At 38.7% G+C, this 18,408-nt stretch overlaps 1 protein-coding gene across 2 annotated transcripts in view; it reads right to left on the reverse strand.

Annotated features, from left to right (window-relative positions):
- LRRC2 (leucine rich repeat containing 2) overlaps positions 1–18,408 on the reverse strand; it is a 110,886-nt gene that overhangs the window by 57,083 nt on the left and 35,395 nt on the right. For both annotated transcript variants that reach the window (XM_043515132.1, XM_038403006.2), the window contains exons 2-3: positions 15,365–15,510; positions 637–847 (exon numbers count right to left, since the gene is read on the reverse strand). In XM_043515132.1, the coding sequence (XP_043371067.1) occupies positions 637–847; positions 15,365–15,510 (357 nt within the window). The remainder of the gene's footprint in view (positions 1–636; positions 848–15,364; positions 15,511–18,408) is intronic.

Consider the following 18,408-nt stretch of genomic DNA (forward strand, 5'->3'; position numbering starts at 1 on the left):
TACACACCTAAAGAATTATCTATGATTGTGAAAATAGGACATGCTTTAGTACACTTTTATCTCTCTAAAAATCAACTCCACTACTAACTGACTGGCATCAGTTGAGGAAGTGGACTCCTGATCTCACTTCTAAACTGAAGTATCATGAAAAGCAATGCCAAGTGTTATTTCTACCACTCCATGACTGGTAAGTTCTACTTATGATTTTGTTTTAAACAAATGCAGAACAAAATTTGTCTCTGAACCATCAAGGAATGCAAGCAAACTTTGGGGTATTTTAAAAGTAATTGACAAGCCAACGTAAGCTGATACTGTTATTACCATCTCCTTTTCACAATAGGTGGAACTAGGGAACAATCCCATTGTATTGTGATGGTTTACTATCAAGCTTTCCAGAGGACTACATTACACATATCAGTGCAGAACTAATGATCAACATATTTTAAAACTAAAAATGTTTTTAACTTATAGCAAGAAAAGAAGGTAATATTATTGTCACTTCTAATGCAGTAGAAAACTACTCAGAATGGACTAGAATGTCAGGCTTTGGCATAAAATGCTTTGTTAGTAAAAAAAAAAAAAAAGTGTCATGCTAATCAGCCAAATACTACAGAAAAAGACTCAGATTAAATTTACCGTCCAGTGCTCTCCAGAAAGTTGAAAAATAAACTTGCTTCTTTCTTTGTCTGTTTCATCTGACAAAGTACTCTTCTTACAGAGCTGAGAGTTCTTTTCAATTTTATCCAAGAGCTTCTCAGTGGTATCTACGAAACCGTTCTTTATGTATGCAGATTGTGGAATGCCTTTCTTTCTGCACTCTAGTACAAAGTCCCATTCCTGCTTTATCCTGAAACAGTGCAAATAAAGAGTCTCTATGAATCCAAGTAACAGAACTCAAAAACTTAAAGTCTTATATTTTAAAAGGAGACTTATCCAACCTCCAAATTAGTGCACACATTTCACACATGTAAATAATAACATTTGAATGGACGCAAATCAGATGGCAACCCATTTGATTTTTGCTCTAAAAAAGTCCTGCTTGCACTTGCAAATGCATGACTAAAGATGCAAATTGTGCATGTAAATTTAGATCTCCAAGCCCAAGAGTAATGCTTGGGTTTGTAAGGATGAATAGTAGAATTCAGATGAATAGGATCTTCTTTAATGCATATGAGAACAGGATCAGCTCCAGAAAATTATGCACATATATAGGACCTATCCTATATGAATTTTGCCATTGATTTCAATAGGAGTAGGCTCACACTAAACAAGTTACAAATATATATGAATACAATGAAGACTCTAAATTGGTCCTGGGTTTATGCCCATAATTTAGCAACTGAAAAAATATTTTCCAAACCTTTTGCTAAACCAAAATATGAATCAATATAACTTTCCTTGCAGCCATTGGAAATAATTTTTCCCCTGACTTTTTAGATTCAAGTAAAGAATTTTTACCTAGAAAAGAAAAAACTATGGTGTGTACATCATAGAAGATGAAGTTAATGGTCAGGTAATATATTTTACACCTGCTAATTTCAACATGAATGTTACTTACGGTTTGACTATGTGACAAAGTTGCAGTAGTATAAATGAGGATGGCATTTAATTTTAGAGACACATATTTTGGTTTAAGGTTAGCTTATTTTTGTTTGGCTCAAGACAATTAAGGAACAGGTATACCTAAACCAAAATAAGTCATTCTTATACCAAAAGAAGAGTCTCCACAGAGCCTTTTGCCCCAGTTTATCCATATTGGTTTAAAAGCCAATTTAAATTATACTGATGCAACTTGGTCATGGAGACAAGCCCTTCTATGAACCCAGAGATCACTGGCAAAACAGGGAAAACAGAGTGGAAAGGCAAGAGTTAATAGAGAGTTCACACAGGAACAACTAGGAAAAATCTAAAAAATACTTTTATAATATACATTGGGGAAAATAGGTCCAAGACACCGACATATTGTTTTCTAAAATTATTCTACCAGTGAGTGCATCTAATTAACTATAAAGGCTTTTTGTTGTTGTGAGCAAAAAGGTGGACAAGACAGAAGTGTATAGAGAAAAATTAAAATAAACCCCAGAAGGAAAAAGAGGGAAGAGGAAAAAGAAAAACAACAGGATTTGAACCATTAAAAAGGGGAAAACTAAAAAGTACCCAAACCCCTAGAGTTTTCTTCTCTGATATCTTAGAAATAATCCTAACTTAGATACCACTGTTGTACTGCTCCTTCTTCGTACTCTCCTCCTCCACTTGCCCTCCTGGTATATGCATTCTATAATTGTTGAATTTTGATTCTGTGGCACAATCCTCACACATCTGTGAAATTCCTTGATTGTCCACCAAAGAATTAAAAATTTCACTGTGATAATTCAATGAACTGAAAATTGGCTTTTTTGTGCCTTGCTTGCCCTTTACTCAGTCAGTCCCATAAATGGTTGTTTCATTTCTAGCTGGTTGAATTCAGGAAACCTGAAGTAAGTAGAAGAGGAGGGAGCATAAAAAATCTTCCCCCAGCCCAGAAGCAGGCCACCTCCACGCTGACCGTTATCCCCAACCCAGGGAGACTGAGACAACACAATAAAACCCATAAAGGGGAAGATTTAGCTCTAAATCCTTTAACTGTGGTAACAACTAGGGAATGTATTTTCCTCTGATATTTTACAAATAAATGTAGAAAATAAAAACATCTAGAGGCAACACTACATTGTTAGTTGAGTAAAATGCAGTTAAACAAAACCCAAACCTCTCATAATTTAATCATTGATCAATTCAGCAAAAGAGGGACTGATTGCAAAAGAATTACGACAACTACAAACTTGGTGACAAATTCAGCATGAATATAATCACACAGTGATGTAAGAGCGAAGAAGAAATTTTACATCGCCTTTTAATGTCAGCTTAATGCAATATGCTCTTCAGAGCTTTTAAAGAACAATCTCTCATGGTCATAAGGTTAAGCATCATAGAGAAATACTGCATGCGGATAGAGAGTGAATTATATACCAATGGGGCAACAAATATGCCTGATTTTATTCAGTATGTGTCAAAATACAGACATGGTCAATTCCAAGGGCAGATGTTCTAATCACTTGCAATCATTGCTTGTACCACTTGGGCTGCATCAACAACCAAATATGAATCAATATAGCTTTCCTTGCACAGAAAAAGACTTCTATATAGGCTTGGAGGAATTTGATTTTTATCAGTAAACATAGATTTTCACCATACACACACAAACAGACAAAAAAATTCATCTATAATAATCTAAATTTACAGATAGGCAAAGTAAAAAAAGTACTTCTTGACAACTTCTTAGAGATTGATTTAAGTATATTTACTGTGTATATTTTGATGTGATGTTGACATTTTAATAGTGTTTTAATAGTTATAAAGCTTTACCTTTTTAAATTCCATCTCTATTGTCATTAATTACTGACAACTGTGAAAATTTAAATAGGTAAAAACCTAAAAAAACTGCTTTAAAGTTAATCTTGATATTATCCATCAAAATTAGAAAAAATAAAACTTAAATTCTGCCAAGCCTACTTATAAATCAATGGTTGGCTCTTTATTCAATATCCTGGTCTAATCTGATCCCCCGTAAAGAAGTCAAAGAATTTTCACAGACAAATTGATAAACATCATTAAATTTAATGATACATCTGTCATTTGTATGCTACAGGTAATATCAGACCAAGGTGACAGGGACAACTGTTGGATCATATTAAAGAAGTTCTGAATTAAAATCACAAATGAGTTTGATTCCCCATCGTTTAAATTCCAGGGTATTACTAATTAAGAGGTCTCTTGGTTTTTGGTACTCTTTCTCTCCCTCTCTGTGTGAAACTTGTAAGCTGCTAATTGCGTTAGTACATTCTAAGACAGAGTCTGTTCTCAAGGCAATTCTTTGTAACAATAACTACTCACACAGAGAGAGACTCAAAGCAATATTCTGTAACAACAGAAACAGCACCCAGAGATTCCCCGCCCTTTTGTGTATTCATCTCGCTTTGTTAAAAATTGTGATTAAAATAGAGATAGAGGAAATATGTGGATGGATGCTTGGTATGGATAATAACTGAATGATCAGGGAGGTGCCAGCCTACGAATCCAGTGTCCATCGGCTGAAGAAGGCGTCAAGTGGAAATAACCAGAGGACCCCCAGAGGGAAGACTGGAATCCTCCCAACAGCCTCAAGAATGGGAGAACCAAAGAACAAGATAACATCTGGCAGCACAGAGCCATCAGAAATGTGCCATCTGCTGATTGATTCAGCAGCAGCATGATGAATCAATTGCCACAGACTGGCATCAGAAGAAATTCCTATAAAAATGGACTCTAGGAAGTGAGAACTTTGGGGTCTGATTCTGCAAACCAACTTCCAGGAGCATCAGATGAGCATCTGACAAGGCCCTGCTCCCTCTTCACCTGGCCAGTGGCTTGTCATGAGCAACTCTAAGGCTGGTAACTATGATAACAACCTTGCAGAACCTATGTGTGTGTGTGTATGAATGAATGTGTGCATAAATATGAAATTGAATGGAATGTTATTGCTATAACTAACTGCTTACTATGATTCTTTCTGTATTCACAATAAATGTGGCATTTTGTCTTTTCCCTTTTAATAAGATCCTGCTGGTTTTTATTTTATTGGTATAACACAACTAGGGGTTCATCACTTCGCTCTAGCTAGTCACTGTTAAAGTATGTGATTGCCATTATTTCTTATGGAACCCTTATCAAAATAAACTGTTTTATCTCTGATTGACAATCTCATATAAGGGAAATTATGTATTGTCACACTTCTGCTATCAAATGCTATCATGCATGCCTTTGAAAAACAAAAAAAAAATGCCTCTGTTGTGAGTGAGAAAATTCTATAAAACAGTGCAACAAATTCTTGGGTGGTTGGCAGGGGCAGGGGGAACGGCTGGGAGAGGGTTGTTTAAAGAAAACACTCCACCAGCAACTATTTGGCACTTTTAATTTCAGTTAACATTTCTCTGAGGTAAGTAAGTAGGTTTCCAGTCTAAATGCTTTGTTTTGAAGACTGGCTTTCTTTTAAAGGCCCTGGAAATCCCAGGAACACATTTTCCCCTACAACAAATATATAGGACAGTGAGGAAATCTTTTATTGGACCAACTTCTTAACTCATCCATCTTGTCTTTCTAATATCCTGGTGTTGTGAGAAAACTGGATTTGACGTAACTTGCAACCATCTTGCGTACTTAGCGCCCCGCATGCACGCCCCCAAATGGAAGCGAGGACACCACATAGGAATAATTTGTCCTTGCTAAGGGAGACAGAACAAAACCAGCTGCACATTGCAGTTTGACTGAGTGGGATAGATAAAGTGAAAGGACAGATTCATGAAAAGGGGAAAGAAATATGGAGAATGGACCTTGAAATTTTTTTGCTAAAGCTGCTTTGCTAATAAGGAGAATAATGAATTGTTATTGGCTATTGAGAGAAACAGTTAAGTTATCCCTGCTTTGGGTTCTGAAAACGCTGGATAATTCTGGGACCAGTATGGCAACATGTAAGATAGTTACAGATATACAAACTTCATAACCCCTAAAGTTTATTTTTTGTGTTCTTTTTATTAATTATTAGTAATAGTATTACTGTTAGTAAGCTGTGAAATAGCTTGATCCTCATCCTAACCTTTAGTGAATGTTTCATTTGTTTTAAAGAGATGGCTATCATTCTCATTGTGTTTGAGAGATAATTTGGCCACAATTGGGCCTAGTGCAGTTGGGCATGTGGCATGAGTACAGCATAAAAAGGGGAGTATTCCTTTTGGGGCATGGAGATCGTTCAAGTGAGAGCTGAGGGCCCAATTCAGAAAAATACTTAAGCATATGCCTAACGTTAAGCACGGAAGTAGTTTAACACTGGCTTCAATGAGGATGTTTATGTGTTGATAGCTAGGTATAGGAATAAGTACACCTTGCTGAAACAGAAGTCACTCTTGCCCTAGAAATATGTCAGCATTGTGATAACATCACTATAGGCCAATCGAGTATCAGTTTTCAGTAAGCCCTTAAGATAGTATTTTTGAGGTATGGAGGAGGATCAGCAGAGACTGTGAATATCTGTTTAAGTGTTACTGTTTTGGTTATTGCTGATCTTATATTCAGTAAGACCTAGCCTTCCCCGCCCCCCACATCCAAAATCCCTTTGTTATATTGATGTGTAAAGATTAAACAAACTAAATTTCTCCCCATAATGACGATGGGAAAGTTCTGTGCTGCTGCCATTTTAGATTCTCCAGAGATTTCACTTTGGAAGTAATACAAATAATGGCTGAGTATAAATAATGTTATTCTTTGAAGAAGTAACCTGTTTGGAAAATAAGTAGGGTGACTGGACTTAGCATCCAAAAGGATTTCAGACTCATTAAATGAGAGGACACCATTCATTTTTAAGGGTGAGTGGCTAAAATTCTTTTCCAAGCATAATTTAAGACTTGCTCAGTGGCTGGATGGGAGGTCTCAAAGGAAGAGACAAGTGCTTTAGGAAGCGGTGTGATGTTTCATTAGATGACACTTTTTCCCCAGAATCATTGAAAAAAATCAGGCTGAAAATATAGCCTAGCAAACTACTTGAGGGTGCTGTATTAATTGACATGTCATTTCTTGTGTGAGACTCATCTGAAGACCTAGCCACTTGGGTTTATTAAATGATCTCATGGGATCTTTTGCAAGTTTAGGATTGTTAGTCTGGGCCAAATTTCAGTTTAAGTAATTCTGTTTAGTGAAATTTCCCCCCATAATTCCAATTATTGTTTTCTTCCCAACCTAACCTACTGCCCTGTTGTACAGGATTGCAGCTGAAGAATACGGGCTGCAATGTAACAGCCAGAAAACTGCATTTATAACTATATTCCATTACATTATGTATAAAGATCTGTATGAGCAAATGCACATGAACAAAAAAAAATTATATTGCTAAAATGGTGGTTAACCTTGCATAATTACTTCTGTCCTAACCACCAATTTTCTAAGTATTCATAATTTTCCTAAACACTTGATTTGGCCTAAATTTGTTCAGAAAGTTTCTCAAAAATAGCTGAACCATTTTTTGCTCAATGAAGGAGCAAAAATAAAATACTTTCATTATTATAAAAATTCTTACAGATTAAAAAATAATAGCCACTAGCAGTAAAACAACTGGAACTAGAACAATAAAGTCCAGGAAAGAAATAGAGAAGATGCTTTGAGTGTTCTAGGGAGAGTAATTATTGATCAATAAAGTTATAAGCCCTTGAAAAAAAGTTACACACTGCACGTGGACTGAATATTGTCCAGGTTTTTTTCATACATTCAGAAAACGTCCAATTCCTGGTTAACTTAGTTACACACTGAAAAGGTAAGTGAAGATAAGAAATGAGTGAGACAGTTCCTGCAAGCTCTGCCTTATTGACTTCATGTTTTGTTGGTGGGCTGGGAATGAACCCAGGGCATTTACTGAGCCACTTCAAGGGGAGAACCTTAGGTGGCTAGACTGGACATTTCCACACTTTTCAAAGCTTAATGGTGCAGTCTTAGCTTTGTATTAACAGTGTGTTTGTGTTTTAATTGCACATTATGGCATAAATTATAAGATACTTACTTTTTATTTTTTTTTAAGAAGTCAGAAGGTAGAGATAGACTTCCACATGATGAGTGCACTTAACATACTACATGAAGCTTCTCTGACAGCATGCCAGATTTCTATTTACACTTCAGTATTACAGGATGCAACAAAAAATCACTGAGTATCATCAGAATGTAGAAGAACCAATTAGAAGCTGTACTGTAAGCAACATTACTTACATTTCAAAATGATAATCTTTATTTAGATACTGACATTGCATTAAACCAAATCCATTCCCATGCATTAGCTGCTGGCTGCTCTAGTCTCTAGAATTTGTATTGATTTCCATACAGATGTAGTGAATATACAATACTGTACATCTCTAACATATTGTGTCTTATAATTTAATCCATGGTCAGGAAAATTTAGGATGAGATTTTCTGATGGGTTTTGGGATCTTGAATAAAACAATCATTTACTCCTGAGGAGAATACTGTGGCCAGTGTTTTAAGATACAGAAAAGCAAAACACTAAGCTACCTACTGGCCTGTAAAAGTGCCCTACTATTCAGCAATACACGCAGCTTTCTGAGTTTATCTAACCCATCTCCATTTCCGAAAGCCACCTCACATACATCTGTCTCCCCGAGTGCATTGAAATACCAAAACACAACTTTCAGGTGTTTTGGGAAGCATACAGAACCTCACTGCTTATGCAGAAAGTCTGTTTCTTTTCAATCCATTTAGTTCCTCTCCAAAACAGAAACAAGTTTGCAGAAAAAGTTTCATCCTAGCAAAAGCTATCCCACACCAGAGGTTCAATCAACCTATACCCAAACAAACAAAGCCTTTCCTGGTGTGAGACATAAAAAATAGAAGAGCAACAGCAGCAAATCTTTCCTTTCACTAGGGGCATAATAAATATAATTCTCTCTATGGCACTTATTCAACACACTCTACTTCCTTCTAGAACTGGGTTCATTCCACAACCCACCCCTGCTTGTTTTCTTTTCCCTTCCCTTCCATACCCTACGGTTGGTCCTGATTGTTTATGTAGCCCAGCTCCATTGGCTCCACTCCTTAATCCTTTTTCTTGTAATTTCACAACTCTGGAGAGGCAACAGGGAAACAGATGGATCCACTTGGGCAAAGTCAAGTCAACCAAGGCCCAGCTATCCAGGGCCTCATCATAGGATCCAGGCAGGCAACACACCCAGTCACAATTTCTCACAACATCATACTTCAGAATTAGGTTTTGCTGACAAGCTGTTAACACTTTCATAGAATCATAGAATATAAGGGTTGGAAGGGACCTCAGGAGGTCATCTAGTCCAACCCCCTGCTCAAAGCAGGACCAATCCCCAACTAAATCATTCCAGCCAGGGCTTTGTCAAGCCTTACTTTAGAGTAGAACTCTCAGTAAAAGGTTCATAATCTTTGCAACTTTTAATATAAACACAGTTCAAAAATGTATGGAATTCCTTTATCAAAATCTATGTTTGCATAGGTAAGGTTTCCTCTTTGTAAAATCTTGTGTCTCAGAGGATTACAAATGGAGGAGAATCTTACATTTTTCACAGTGAGACTGTTATAGAACCTTTAAGAGCTAAAGTCTGCTTTCTCTACTCCAGCAAAACTCACTGGGAGTTTCTTTCAACTAAGGCTTACAGAATTTGACTAAATAATAGCAAGTTCCTTTAAACTCAGAGCTTGTCCATATGGAGATTTAGTTTGTGGCAAGCTGGGGTGTAAATCCATAGCGCACTAGTTTGTCACACACCAGATTACCATGTGGACCCAGCTACTGTGCACTAAAAGTTCCCTTTTGACCTACTGCTCTTCGAAACAGCCTTCTCTTTGAATCCCTACTTCTAAATGACCACTGTGGGCCATATTCTGATACCCTTACTCACACTGAGTATGCATTGAGTATTTCTATTGATTTCAGTAGAATTACTTGAGAAGTAAGGAACTACTCAGTGTGAGTAAGGGTATCAGAATTTGGCCCTATATATGACTCCCTAAAACAGTGAGGGTTTTTTCCTCCTTACAAGGAGATAGTAGCTCCTGTTAGGAATGTAATCCCAGATACATTCTTTGTAGTTGAGGGTTACGTGGAAAGGCGCAAAATATTTTCTTGTCTTTCAAAGCATCAAAACAAATCAAAGGACTCACTTCCAATCTGATCCTTATAATCCAGAGCCCCAGTGATCAGTACAAACTAGATGCATGGGCACCTGCTCTTTCCACATTGGAAGTGGCCTTTGGGAAAGTCATATGTATGTTCTGATTGATAACAATAAGCAGCAAAATCTAAAGCTGAATTTCTGTCTCTCTTTTTCTTTTTAAGTGTTAGCAATCATAGTCTCTCTAGTGGGCAGCTTCTATGGATGGTTTCTGATGGCACCTGACCAAAATGACCAATGAGGAGACAAGATACTTTCAAATCGGGAGGGTGGGGAAACAAATGGTCTGTCTGTCTGGGTGATGCTTTTGCCGGGAACAGATCAGGAATGCAGCTTCATAACTCCTTAAGTTAGTAAGTAATCTAGCTAAAAATGCATTAGATTTCCTTTTCTTTAATGGCTGGTAAAATAAGTTGTGCTGAATGGAATGTATATTCCTGTTTTTGTGTCTTTTTGTAACTTAAGGTTTTGCCTAGAGGGATTCTCTATGTTTTGAATCTGATTACCCTGTAAGGTATTTACCATCCTGATTTTACAGAGGTGATTCTTTTACCTTTTCTTTAATTAAAATTCTTCTTTTAAGAACCTGATTAATTTTTCATTGTTCTTAAGATCCAAGGGTTTGGGTCTGTGTCCACCTGTACAAATTGGTGAGGACTTTTATCAAGCCTTCCCCAGTAAAGGGGGTATAGAGCTTGAGGGAATATTTTGGGAAAAGACGTCTCCAAGTGGGCTCTTTCCCTGTTCTTTGTTTAACACGGTTGGTGGTGGCAGCATAGGGTTCAAGGACAAGGCAAAATTTGTATCTTGGGGAAGTTTTTAACCTAAGCTAGTAAGGACAAGCTTAGGGGGTCTTTTATGCAGGTCCCCACATCTGTACCCTAGAGTTTAAAGTGGGAAAAGAACCTTGATAATGATGAATAAAAAAGAGACATTATGTGAACATATATACAACATAAGTAGGGACAGATTGTGTGCTACCCTTGCTCACCTGCACAGGGGTGAAGGAGCATGCAAGAAACCAGACCAATGTTAACACACAAGAAACCTGGCCAAAGTCAAGCCCACTCTCTGTACTCTGTGGATAGCAGGGAATGCTTGCTCTTGATATCTGCATGGAGGAAGGTGACCAAAAGATGGTGAGGAGGAAGGAAGCGGGGTCATGTATAAATAATGCTTGCCCCCACGCACACACACCACTGGCCTATGGAGTGGGGGGGAATTCTATACCAGCCTAATCACTGATTCCAAATCCTTACACACACACAACACATGCAGGGAGCAGTACTGGAGAAATAATGTCTGTCTAAGACAAAATCTCACTAACACTTCTCTGGGATGGTGCAGTCCACAGTGCACCCTCCTCAAGGATTGTGGCTACATGTCACAAACTAGAGTTTACAAGACACAAATATTTATAGGTGCCAAATCCTACTCCCAGTATAGTAGGAGACTACTTCAGGCATAATACTGTGTGACTATTGCACATGTTAATGATTGTTATATAAACTTAAAAACAGGGATTCTTAATCTGATCTGGATAACCTTGTAAATATAAACAGGAAGATTTATCTTGAACTTCTACTCAGGGAGAGATTGTAAAAATGGCAAGATCGATTTACTTGGCAGATCGACTTACTGTCTGAATTCGTACTCGGCAGATCGATTTACTGTCTGAATTCAGACAGCGCTCTTTTCTTTAGGCAAAACAGGCAAAACTGTTACTTTGGTGGAAAGCATAACACACTGTGTAAGTGCCATGTATTAAAACAAACTAAAAGCAGAGAAAAAACTTTGGGATTAATAGCCCTCAGAAGGTAACTCCCTACCAATTGTAGAGTGAGGTTTCTTTCGACCTCACCTGTTCCTGCTTTAAGCTTTGAGGAGCTCCTGCTGGGATAATGAGCCTTTGCAGTATCCACTAATGCAAGATGGTGCATTAAGGTTAGAATTTTTGAAAGGACTCCATCAACAGTTGACAATCTGGCCCAGGAGACACAATAGGCAACAGTAGCTGATATATGTGTTTTTAAGCACGTAAGTCTCCTGGAAATTCTGTCATGTGACAAGAGGGTTTTTCCTCTAATTGTGAGTTTTGCATTAATTGCCATTTTCTTTGTGACTTTGACCACATTGTTTTAACTGCTTGATCCTGGACCTGTTGGATCATATTAAACAAGTTCTGTATTAAAATCACATGAGTTTGATTCCCCATAGTTTAAATTCCCGGGTATTACTAATTAAGAGGTCTCTTGGTTTTTGGTACTCTTTCTCTCCCTCTATATTTGAAACTTGCAAGCTGCTAATTGCGTTAGTACATTCTAAGACAGAGTCTGTTCTCAAGGCAATTCTTTGTAACAACAACTACTCACACAGAGAGAGACTCAAAGCAATACTCTGTAACAATAGAAACAGCATCCAGAGACTCCCCGCCCTTTTGTTGTATTCATCTCGCTTTGTTAAAAATTGTGATTAAAATAGAGTTAGAGGATGTATGTGGATGGATGCTTAGTGTGGATAATAACTGAATGATCAGGGAGGTGCCAGCCTATGAATCCAGTGTCCATCGGCCGAAGAAGGCGTCAAGTGGAAATAACCAGAGGATCCCAGGACGGCAGACTGGAATCCACCCAACAGCCTCAAGGATGGGAGAACCAAAGAACAAGATAACATCTGGCAGCACGGAGCCGTCAGGAATGTGCCATCTGCTGATTGATACAGCAACAGCATGATGAAGCAATTCCCATAGACTGGCATAGGAAGAAATTCCTATAAAAATGGACTCTAGAAAGTGAGAACTTTGGGGTCTGATTCTGCAAACCAACTTCCAGGAGCATCAGATGTGTATCTGACAAGGTCCTGCTCCCTCCTCATGTCCAGGCCACCTGGCCAGTGGTTTAGCATGAGCAACTCTAAGGCTGGCATCTATGATAACAACCTTGCAGAACCTGTGTGTGTGTGTGTGTATGCATGAATGTGTGAATAAATATGAGATTGAAGGGAATGTTATAGCTATAACTAACTGCTTACTATGATTCTTTCTGTATTCACAATAAATGTGGTATTTTGCCTTTTTCCCTTTAATAAGATCCTGCTGGTTTTTATTTTACTGGTATAACACACCACTGGAATTAATGGGAGTTTTGAAATTAATTTCAATAGTTGCAGTATCAATCCATAATAACACAGGTGTAGGTTCTGATGTACTTACACTGAGTAATACCTTACTCCTGGAGTACTCCCATTGAAATCAATGGGATTATTTGGAGAGTGTGATGCTTCTCAACATAAATTAAGAGCATCAGAATCTGGCCTAGTGTTGTGGGACAAAGTACTGTATAAATTTCAGGCTTAAAAAAATTTCCCTTGTGGATATAGAAAGTTCACATGCTATGTATTGCTGTATTCTATACCAAATCCTGGGCCTACCCTCACTGGTAGAGAAAAGATAATGAAGGAATTTGGAAGCTCGTTAATGAATGAAGGCAGAACAGATCACCAAACACTGTTACTTCAGTAGAAGAGATGGGTAATGACAAGCACAGATGTCATCTGCAGAGAGATTGTTGTCTTCATGGAAAACATGACTCACAGGAGAGCTCTGGGTCTTGCCCTAGTCCACTGGCAAAAAGTGAGGTAGCTAAAATTAGCTGCATTGCAGCAGAAAAAACTACTCCTTACCATATTAAGATGCCCTCTTTTTTTAATCTCTGTTGAATTTCCCTGATGTATGCCTGTCGTGGTTTGCTTTTTTACTAGCCAACACAAATAGGAAACAAAATGGTCTGTGGTTCTGAACGTTTAGAAAACCGACACTCTGTACAAATGAGTCAGAGAGAGAAAAACAGAGAGATGGAGCAGCCAGATTGTGGTCAGCACAAATTAGGGGCCAGATTGTGGCCAGCCACTACATCGGTGCCCAAATGGTGCATGGACGTTTCCTGCCTTTTGCACACCTTTGCACTGGCCAGCAATAGTCTGGCTGGAAAGTGCAGGCCCTGGTCCCTCCTAACAACTTTGAGCACTAGTTGCATGAAAGGGGGCAAAAAGATGAAAGGTGAAGGTGAGGCCACTGGCCTGTCTCTCAACCCCAGAGCAATCAGAGAAGCTGGCTGGCACAGAAAAAGAAGCACTTTGCACCCTCTTCAAGCAGCTTAACTGTCTTAAGGTTTTATACTGCCACCCATCATGAGAGTATCTGAGTCTCTCCTACATAAAATCAATAGCAATAGATAAATTCCTGTGGGACTTCAGGGACTCTCTGGCACAGTCTCCTTTTGGGGGTAAAAGCTCTCCTTAGGGTATATTGTTTATTAGTTTTGTCTTTGTTTGGTAGTGATTTAGGGACAGCAGGGAGTGTCAGTGTTGTGTCATTCTTTTGTCGGAAAAACTTTTTTAAAAGAAGATGATTTTACAGCATTTCCAAAAGATTTTGGGTTTGCCTGATCTCCTCTGAAAGTTTGCTCCATAGCCAGATCCCCTCGACCAAGCGTGCTTTCAGTCATGTGCCTTGTCCTGGGCTTTTAAACAGTGATGTAGCTACTATATCAGGATGAGTTGCACTGGAGAACTCAGGACTGACTCCTGTTGGGTCAGCCAGATTTCATTCTAGGGATTCATGCTGTCCCTCCACCAAAGGCACCATTCAGCCCTAGGCACTTTTCAGCAAAGAGATTCTTTTCTCTTTTTTTCTCTTCCCTGAACAATAAACATGGTATCAGTCAAGTCCTATGACTCCTGCATAAGTGCCAACTTTCTGCTTTGACTAAAACACTAACCCAGGAACCTATCCTTGCAACAAAGCCCGTTGACAACTGTGTCCACATATCTATTCAGGGGACACCATCATAGGGCCTAATCACATCAGCCACACTATCACTGATAGTTCACCTGCACATCTACCAATTTACATGATGTGCCAGCAACGCACCTCTGCCACGTACATTTGCCAAACTGGACAGTCTCTACGTAAAAGAATAAATGGACACAAATCAGATGTCAAGAATTATAACGTTCAAAAACCAGTCAGAGAACACTTCAGTCTCTCTGGTCACTCGATTACAGACCTAAAAATGGCAATTCTTCAACAAAAAAACTTCAAAAACAGACTCCAACGAGAGACTGCTGAATTGGAATTAATTTGCAAACTGGACACCATTAAGTTAGGCTTGAATAAAGAGTGGGAGTGGATGTGTCATTACACAAAGTAAAACTATTTCCCCCTGTTTATTTTCCCCCCTACTGTTCCTCACACATTCTTGTCAACTGCTGGAAATGGCCCACCTTGATTTTCACTACAAAAATTTTTTTTTCTCTCCTGCTGGTAATAGCTCACCTTACCTGATCACTCTCAGTGTGTATGGTAACACCCATTGTTTCATGTTCTCTGTGTATATAAAATCTCCCCACTGTATTTTCCACTGCATGCATCCGATGAAGTGAGCTGTAGCTCATGAAAGCTTATGCTCAAATAAATGTTTTAGTCTCTAAGGTGCCACAAGTACTCCTTTTCTTTTTGCAGATACAGACTAACACTGCTGCTATTCTGAGATATGTCAGTGAATTCAGTTAAACAGAAGAGTAGTAGGTTGGCTTACTTCTCTAATGAGCTTTGTGTTAATCTTTCCTTCTCCTTCTTTTGAGTTTCTTTATACTTCTTGACTTGAGTTTCCCAGAAGCCTCTTACGACAGAAATGTCAAATATTATCACCTGATGTCCCATGTTACCGACATTAAGCTTTTCCTGTAAAAAACAAGTGTATCATTAAGATGTAATCATAAGAAGGGAAGAAAACAATTAATACAAATTAATGTTCTGCTCCAGTTCCTTACAGCTTGCTTGGGAAAAAATGGACAAAGAAATATTAACTTGATTAAGTATCATCCAAGAAAAAGATTTTTTCATTAATGATTCAATTAACAATTAATAGTAATAATAACAGTTTATAAAGTTCCTGTCAATTCCAAATGATCCTAAAGTGTTTACCAAATTTAGGTCATCATCCTACTGACCCTTTTTCATGCTACTAATCCTTATTCCAATCAATGCGACTACTTGCACAAGTAAGTGTTCATCATGTGATTAAGGGCTGCAGGATCAGTCCCATCAGATACAGAAATCACTTCATCTGCTACTGAAATGCAATCACCAATTTGTGAAATGTGGCAGTTGTTTAGTAGAACATAGCAATAGGACCTCCGTTCAGCCAGGTACTTCACATGCCTACTTTTAAGCAAGCAATTGAGTACAGTTCTGAAGTGGAGCCTAAGCCAGGAAGTAAAGTATGCTGTGTCCAGCCAAAACTGCAGAGACAAATTAGACACAGGGCTATTACCTGCAGCCTGCTCCTGCTCTTAGGGCTCGTCTACACTGCGCAGCTTTGTCGCTCAAAGTCAGCATGTGTGAACACTCTCTGTTGGTATTTTGTCGGCATATTTGCCAACAAAATACTTCCAGCCCCGCAAGCAGCGTTGGTTTTGTAGGAGGAGAGCGCTCCTGACGACAAAGCCGCATTCACACTACCACTTGCATAGGCAAAACTTTTGTCTTTCGCGGGGGCGGGGGGATTAAGTACCTGTGAAAGACAAGTTTTGTCAACAACGTCGCAGTGTAGACAAGTCCATAGTGAAGTCAATGGCTAAATTCCCATTGCTTTTCATAGGAGCAGTGTTGGAAATGTTCTCTCTTGCTCAGAGTCATTGCTGAAGATGTAATCATCTCAACTCGATTTTTTTATCATGAGATGCAGCTAATCTATCTATAGAGGGCTTTTGTTATGCCTACTTGTTCATAAAATGGTTCACTGAGCCAACATGAGGAAATTTTATAAAACAGAACTCTGAAAGCCTTTTAAAAATAATTGCTTCCACCAAGATAAAAACTACTGTTTCTTCTCTCTTTTTAACTTCACTTGAGATTTCATTAGATGCCACTTTTATTACATTGTTCGTTAGTAAAACACACAAAGGCCTTGAACTGTCAAGCTACTGTTGAACAAATAGCCTGTCCCTTGCCTTAGTGTGTATTTTCAAACTTTCAGCTTTTCATTTTTCCAAGTTCTTACTCTAACCACTGTTTCCAGTCCTCCTATCCTTTCACTGAGGTCACTTACAGTCTGGCCTTGAGTCAAAACACTTGAGGGGGGGAGAGAAATGGTCGCCACATTCCTATTTTTTTTCTTTTATTCTACCTTTTCTTAATGTTCTTTTTCTCTTATATATATCTCCATACTAGAGGGCATATTAAGAAAGACAAAAATATCTCCATACTAGAGGGCATATTAAGAAAGACAAAAATAAATTGTTTATCAACAAAGCACTCCAGTCTCCCCTAACCAGTGAGTTAGGCATATGCAGACTGATAACAACAAGTAGGGTTATATCCTATTTGTTATATCTGTAAGAGAAATCCTAAGTACTATCATGAAGGTACAGTGCCTCTGAACTCAGGCATAGGGATAGGTCAGGTATTTTGCTATGCCAGTGTCTTTCGTATCTTTGAATGACTGTATGAACTTTACCTTTCCTGCTTCGGTAAAGAAGCTTCTGTTGTTTGCTTATACCCGAGTGTTAACAATGAAGCCACAAATAGCTCCCAGTGTCTCTTTAACCTACTGCTGACAACAGCAGACTCAAAACCCCATTAATAGCAATGTCATGAGAACACTGACCTTACTCCTCTATGGAAAGCTTTGTCTATAATCAGATGTATTGTACAAACACTAAGGCCATGTCTACACTAGCAAGCTGACAGAGGCACAGCTATACCGATGCAGCTGTGCTGCTGTTAGATTGCTCATGTTGCTCTCCCATTGACATAATTAAACCACCCCCAATGAGTGGCGGTAGCTTTGTCAGCAGGAGAGCATCTCCTGCCAACATAGTGCTGGCTAAACCAGCCCTTCTGTTGGAGTAACTTATGTCACTCAGAGGGGTATTTTTTTCACACCCCAAATGACATAAGTTATACTGACATAAGTAATAGACATAAGAGTAGAGTAGACATAACCTAACTTCACTATCAATTTACAGTTTGCCACTTAGGAGAAAATACTCTTCTCTACTTCACAGGTAGCTGGGTTAGCTGCTAGAGACCTTCACTTGAGGAAGGTGGCAGGAATCCTTTCCGCATCACAGATTCATCATGCTCCCTCATGTGCCCAGTCATCCTGAACAAAACTCAATTCCCTTTCCTCCCCATCCTTGCAACAGCAGATGTGGGAGTAGTCTCTGCCATGAGTGAGAGGGCTATCAAGCTCTGCACACAGTTTCCGCCTCTAACTAGAAGGAAGCAATGGGTGAGAGAGGAGAATACACTGAAACCAGCATATTTCTTATCTTGTGTGGGCTTTCGCCATCCAGACCAGAGGAGCATTTGCTCTAATGTCTGCAAAGTTTACTCTTTTAACTGTACTGAGTTTGCAGCTGAATACCTTCTTCAGTGGATGAGGTCTGCTTCTGAATTATATTACAGATCATCAAAGCCCCTTTCTTGGATGATGCATTGTTATAATGTTCACTCAGTCTTATGAAGTGTTAGTGAGACAGATCATGAAAGCAAGGCTCTTTGGTACTATACTACTGTATAATGAAAGCACAGTGCCTTCCAGGGAAGAAAGGCTCCAGGACCATAAAAAGAAAG

Source organism: Dermochelys coriacea, chromosome 5, assembly GCF_009764565.3.
Source record: "Dermochelys coriacea isolate rDerCor1 chromosome 5, rDerCor1.pri.v4, whole genome shotgun sequence".
NCBI lineage: Eukaryota > Metazoa > Chordata > Testudines > Dermochelyidae > Dermochelys > Dermochelys coriacea.